The 7,008-nt window shown below is 43.2% G+C and overlaps 1 protein-coding gene across 3 annotated transcripts in view; it reads left to right on the top strand.

The window, feature by feature from the left end:
- Window positions 1-371: 371 nt before the first annotated feature.
- Window positions 372-7,008, top strand: part of LOC129814113 (ran-binding protein 3-like) — a 30,777-nt gene continuing 24,140 nt past the window's right edge. The window contains exon 1 of one of the 3 annotated variants that reach the window (XM_055866932.1): window positions 372-1,344. In XM_055866932.1, coding sequence (XP_055722907.1) covers window positions 1,125-1,344 — 220 coding nt within the window. In that variant the 5' untranslated portion in view covers window positions 372-1,124. The remainder of the gene's footprint in view (window positions 1,345-7,008) is intronic. The other 2 variants (XM_055866923.1, XM_055866941.1) reach the window with 2 other exon arrangements.

Below are 7,008 nucleotides of genomic sequence, written 5' to 3'. Positions count from 1 at the left end.
CATCTACTATAATAAGAATCAAGGCTCTGTGTCACCATATACTGTCAATAATAAATAAGTAGTGCAGCTACCATGGAATTTGGGAATAGTGGGAATGAAGTTGCAGCACAGAGTGAAGTTGCCACTATTGTCTCTCATTAAGCAAAGGCTACACAGATTCATATCCTGTTTCTCCCTCATGATTTGGGGCAAGAATCCAACAACATTTGAATACAAGCTCACTCTGGACATTTCCCAGGTTGTCTCTCATGAGTAGAACTCAAAGTTCATTACACAGGCCTGGCCTACTGTACTTGAGTTACATGCAGCTGCATCAACTTTTGAATGGCAGTTGAGCTGCTTCTCAACTGTTTCTGTATAATACCTTATTGTGGCTTGGGCTTTTGCAAAATGCTTAACTTGAACTTTGAGTTCTACTCATGAGAGTTAGATTCAGGTGATCTTTGGGCAAAGTTCCATAAATTCCATTCCAGTGGGGATAAGGCAATAACACACAGAGCATCATGCCATTGTTCATCACTGTTTGTTCTAGCACACAACCATTGGAATTCCTGCACTGGCAAATTGAGCATATGTTGTCAAATGTTCATTTACACCTATTTCTAATCTAGAGCATGGTAGAGACATCCAATTTCTTTGTCTGGGCAGATTACTTTCATGTAGCACCCATCATGGCAGAATCTATGTTTCTTTATTATGCAGTACCTACTTAATAGGTTACATCGTCTAGGCTATAGCGGGTAAATCTGTAGGATTGCGCAGAATAGCATTTATTTGTATTTTTGGGAAATGTTTTTAATGGCATAAGAGAAGAGTGAATTTAGCGCTACAAACTGATTGAGGGTGCTGCCCTGGCTAAATCACTCAAGACTTACCACGCCCACATTTCACAAGCAGCCAGGAGCCATGCTCGGTAGTAAACACGGGATATGACTGTTCATTCACACACACAGCAAAGGCTACGCGACAGACAACTGACTGGAGAGTGCCAAAATCAACAAATCAGGAGTATCAAGTTTTGACACCAAAGGAGCAAATCACCACCTTTATCTGGATTCTTCTTTATTTTCTTGAGGTTGTGTTTATTTTACTACGGTAGTTTATCACATCTTCAGATCCGTAGAATGAGAGGGAATCTTTCCCCGAACGAAGATATTTCAGGGTATTATTCAATGATGCCTGTCTCGGACTTCCATGCAAAGCCTTCCTGTACGATGGAGCCCGCGGACAGTATGTGTGGAGCGGGAGGAGCTGTCACCGCCAGACCGCTGATGGGGAACACCTCTTCGTGGCAGCACTCGGGGGATGGAGGATGCGCGCAGGACGGACCTGAGGAGTTAAACGGTATGGTTGTCATTGCGTCTCACTTTTTTAAAGCGACTTGAACAGATCTTTACTGCTAGATAATAATATGAATAGATTTGAAGACCTTAATATAATCAAGGTTTTGTTTTTATTTTTAGAGATTATGTTTTTAGTGCCATAATGCCACACATGATTAATATTCCCCATTTATTCACTCTCAATGTGACAAGCTCTTAGTAGGCCCTACTGCAAACATGAAACTCATTCACAGAAAAATATTTGGAAAAATACACAATTGTTTACCATAGCACATGTAGATATCATTGCTCTTCTTTGCTCTTTCAGTAGTGACATCAATATTTAGTCTACACTCATAATGAACACACACACGCACATACACATACATACATACACACTGTATCCTGATGCAATATCTCTAGTGTTCTTATCTTATTTAACTACATAGAGCACACATGCACAGAAGCATGGACACAGTATATGTGGGCTCTGGACAGGTTCTTAGCTCAGGCCTGTTGATTTTCTGGAAAACAATGCAGGAGGATGAACGTGTGGTTCAGTAATTGACCTGATTTAAAATACAGTTATAGCTTGGTTCTTCGTACATTTACAATACAGTTATAGCTGGGTACATCTTGGTATATTTATAATACAGTTATAGCTTGGTTCTTGGTACATTTATAATACAGTTATAGTTTGATTTTGGTACATTTATAATACAGTTATAGTTTGATCTCAGTACATTTATAATACAGTTATAGTTTGATCTCAGTACATTTATAATACAGTTATAGTTTGATCTTGGTACATTTATAATACAGTTATAGTTTGATCTCAGTACATTTATAATACAGTTATAGTTTGATCTCAGTACATTTATAATACAGTTATAGCTTGGTACGTGTTGCTTTTGAACCAAGCCTGTAACCTTTTGCACATCCATGTCTAACCTATATGGATGAGTTGACATTCTATGGCTGCAGGGTTGTCATCTGCAGCTCAGTGTCACCCTGGTGTAACACAGTGGGATGTGTCAGGAATCAGGGATGAAGTGAGTGCATTGGAGAAGTACTGTATGTGTAAGACATGATCAGATCTCATCCCAGGAGTAGTGGTTATTATTTACCACCCACTTGAGGTTACAGACTCCACTAATGAAAACGAGGACCAGGTCAGGCTAGCTAATACCAGTTTTCTCCACCAAGCTACCAAACTAGCTAGCTCTGGTCATGGCCAATGACTAGGCTCTTTCTCATGTTCCAGCGTGAACACTGAGATATCCCCCCTCCCTCCTCCATACCCAAACTACAGTCCCCCTCCTTCTTATGGTGTTATAGGCACCCACCTTCCCCTTTTAGATTTCCAATCACACGTCTGTTCATGTTTCAGACTGAAGTGACGAAACATACTAGATTATTCTATTGCTAGGTGGAGAAGAAGAAAAAAAAACATCTACAAGAGAAGCAGAGCAGTTGACCCGAAGTTCTGGATTTGAATGTTTTCCCAGGGGCCTTAACTAGAGCGATTTGGATGTATAGCTCACAGTAAATTCAGAAATACTGTCTCGTTACCGGTACTTTCAATGGTAACCATGTTTAGCCCCGCTGTTTGCTGTAGGGGAAATAATAAGCAGGCTGAGATAGTGTTTAGGTCGAGTTAAGAGGCCATCGAGGTAACCAAATTATTAAAGATTAGCACAATAGCTCATCAATAAATTACAAATAATTTCTGATATTCCCAGGAAAATCAAATGGTCTTAGGACATTCAATCCGGTAAGATCTTATTTTCTCCTAGTTTCTCAGTAAAAGTCTGTTTTCGTCCAGAGCTGCAGAGCTAACAGAGATATGACAAGTGATTCATGAGGGTGTGACTGAGGCCTCAGTGAGTTAGATATGCCCGTTCCCATAGTTGGAGGTTGTTGTAAGTAGCCCAACATTCCTATAGTGGTGAAGCACCCCTTATAATAGCCTGTTAGAGGCCCAGTCTGGCTTATGGACTCAGGAGTAAGACAGCATCCAGGGGGAGCTCCGTGTGTGTGTGTGTGTGTGTGTGTGTGCGTGCGTGCGTGCGTGCGTGCGTGCGTGCGTGCGTGTGTGTGTGTGTGTGTGTGTGTGTGTGTGTGTGTGTGTGTGTGTGTGTGTGTGTGTGTGCTTGCGCGTGCTTGCGTGTGTGTGTTAGACCCTTTGCAGGGGGTCCTTGGCTGGAATCTGGGGCACCAGCAGAGTTAAGGTTTTCCTTTCAGCATTTCCTGTTCTACAGGAGGCCCCAAACGTTTTCCTAAAATGGTATCTTTGTTCATACAGTGTGAGGTCCCTATATATATTAGGAAAGCCCTCTCTTTTATCAGAAAGAGTAAGTAGCCTTGCACAAACCTTGGTACAAGGACACCCCCTGGACAGGACACTACTCTATCACAGGGCCTTACCCCCAATCTATCTCCTTAATGTTGAGTGCCAAGCAGAGACGCATCAGGTCTCAATTTTACAGCTTTGGTATGACTCAACCGGGGATCAAACTCCCAATCTTGCAATCTCAGGGCAGACACTCTAACCACAAGGCCACTGAGTTGGTTCAGGAATAGACATCGAAGCTAGTTCCGCTTTTTTTCATTATTCCTCTCAAATCAGTCCTTGATTAAAGACCTGGGATACCAGGTGGGTCCAATTAAGTATCAGGTAGAACAGAAAACCAGCAGGCTCCGGACTTCGTAGGGTAAGAGTGAATACCCCTGGTGAATTGCACTGGTGGGTGACATTTATTAGTTCAGGCTTTGCGGCTGAAATTCACACTGTAAATATTGTTTTGTTGAGTTCCCAAATCCAGAACTCACATTCTTGTATTAGAAGAATAGTGCTGTTTTTGTCTGACTGGTTTATATCAATGTCTGTAACCATCTGTCTGACCATAAGGCTGTGATGCAACTGTATGGTGGCCACGTGGTCTTTCAAGTTGTTTTGTCCTTATGTTACCCCAGCTCCCCAAATGAAGCCCAGATGTTCTGCTAGATTGAGCTATTGTTGTGTTGTTCTCGTTTGGACGATCTGAGAACGGTTGCTGGAACCACTGAAACCCCACTTGGGCCCGCAGCCAGCACGTGTGTGAATAGAGGCTGTCTTCATAACATGTGACAGTGGGTACGCTCAATTAGGGGGAAGACAGGGGGAGGCAAGGCAGCGTTATGAAGGGGACGGGGCTTGGTGGGGGCTTGGAGCAAAGCATTGTCCCCCAATGTGAGTGTTGTGTGGGCAGCTGCTGCTTGTGACATGGCGGAGTGATTTTTTTTCCTGGTCCTCTGCCCCTTTAACCCCGCCCAGCCACGGAGTAACATTCTGATTGAGACCAGAGTAGCCTAGTTTGAGGCAGCTTTTAGGGGGAGTGCTCCCCGCACCAACCCACTCCTGCTCCTAACAGAGACAAGGAAATTTGAGAAAATGTGCATGCGTGCATGTGTGTTTAATGGGCTCTCCTCTGCGTCTCTTTCTCAGGGCAGCGGTTTGTGGAGCACTGCCACTGCTGGCAGTGGTGTTTATGGCATATTCAGCTTCTGCCAGAAGAGAAGCTCACTGCTTCTTTACAGGATGGTTAAGTTACCACTAGCAGAGGACAGAGAGAACAAAACATACTTCAACAAACAGTTCAATCTCTCCTCTGTGCCTTCCAAAAGCTGAAACTAGGGGACATTAAACAATTATATTTTATTCAAAATCTGTACAGAAAACAGATTCCAACCAAATGAAAGTATTACCATGGAAAAATGACATGATTCACTTTTAGAGTAGGCTTACTGTTTTTTTAGTACATGCTGCTGAAAGGCTCTGTTGAGGTCTTCATACAATAAAGACTAGTTAGTTGTGCCTTCCTTATAAAGACTGCAATAGAATGGTCTACCTGTGAGCATTAATTCTCTTTGAGAGGCCTCAGGAAATATTTATGATCCACTCCTGCAATGAGCATGGACAGGGCATGTGCATCTCTATTGATGTCAATCTTCATAGATCACCATTGTATGGTCCTCGTCTCTGAGTGATTGGGTCTTGCCTTAGTTTCCAGTGCTTCTCGGGTTTTTCTACCAGATACAAGCATGTTAGGGTTTTTTCTCTTTGAGAAAAAAAAATGTAAAAATTGATTAATGTATAGACAGACCTTGTCAGCAATATTCCAAGGAATGCTCTTTTAAGCTTAAAGGAAACTAGCTTAATTTATTTTTCATTTCATAAATGGCAAGCATGTCTGTTCATGAAACGTGTTTATTTAGTACTCTCCTCTCTCACTTATGTAATGACCCTTTCAATCCGTGATGTGGAAAAAGAGCGGCTGTCATAAAGAGTTGCCTGCTCTCTGGCGCTAGCCTGACAGTGTGCATCATGTCAGGATTTTCTCATGACGTCTGTTACGTATGGCCCTCAGCCGAGGTCCGGGGCTGTCTGACCTCTGGACACTCAGACCTATGGTAACTGAGACACTGTCTGCCCAGACAGAAGATAGGATAAGGGGGGAGGAGGGGAGGAAGAGGAGAGAGAAGGAGAGAAGAGTAGGAAAGGTTAGTGGAGATTCGGGAAAGAAGAGTTGAGATGGAGGAGATGCAATGGGTTTAATTGTTCCTGTATATTCGCGTTGTCTGGGGTGACCAAACTCAACTGTGAGTAGTACGGTACCTAACCTGTGAATAAGTATTTTCCCACAGCAGCGATGACATCACCTATGTGTCAGGGAGGATACACAGTGCTCCTATTGACACTCAGCAAAAACACTCTACCTTATACACTGATGACCACCCTTCTATGCTGTTACATTCAGAGTAATAGGCACTTGTCTCTTGCACCACTTGACTGTTGGAGTGTTGTGTAAACTAATTGCAATTCCATTTGTGGGGACCTGCTGTTTGTCTACAGTAGGTCATGTGACTGGAAGCCTTTAGAGTTGGACTGTAGAGTTAATAAGTAGAGCTTGCTCTGATTTCCCCAGGAGGTCACAGACAGGATTACTGTGGCTTGTGTTAGAAATAGCCTCCATTGACCCATTACTGTACTTTTTAGCTTTCAAAGAAAGTTGAACAACTGCATAAATGCAAAAATCAAACACTGTTAATCATCAGTATATAGGACACATATTAATCAGTTGCATCTGAACAGTCAGTTGTCTTTAGAATAGGCTGCTCACACCATAGACTTGGGTGAATTCCAAGTGACCATCTGTCACTGACTGTGAAGTGTGAACGCCATCTTTCTCCATGCCCATAGTGAACACAGTCACTGACTGACACAGCACTGGCAAATCTCAACATGTGAATTAGCACACCAAAAGACCTTACTAATTGACTCTAAGCTGAGTTGATCATATGAGGTCAGATCAGTGACAGAGTTCCTGTGTATTTATAGCCTCCATACAGGTCTGGACCAGTCTCAGTCAGTTTGACCCAGGGCCAAGTCTTGGCGTCTGGTGCATAGCTGGCTCACACCTCCACTGCTATCCCATCACTCAGCCCTGCCACGGTGGGCTTGTCCCCAGCGTCCAGGGCCTGTTGTCAGGCTGCGTGGTTACATAAGAGGCCTTGGATGTCAAAGCCTCCATTGATTAAAATAACACATTGGGGTGGGATGACGATGGACATCTCCAGTCAGAACTGTGGGCGAGCCTAGAGATCTCACCGCTCTTTGGGTCCTTGTTTAGTTGGCTGTGTTTTT

This window comes from Salvelinus fontinalis, chromosome 2, assembly GCF_029448725.1.
Source record: "Salvelinus fontinalis isolate EN_2023a chromosome 2, ASM2944872v1, whole genome shotgun sequence".
NCBI classification, from domain to species: Eukaryota; Metazoa; Chordata; class Actinopteri; order Salmoniformes; family Salmonidae; genus Salvelinus; species Salvelinus fontinalis.
The sequence above is the reverse complement of the archived record's forward strand: the minus strand, read 5'-3'. Positions and strand labels throughout refer to the sequence as shown.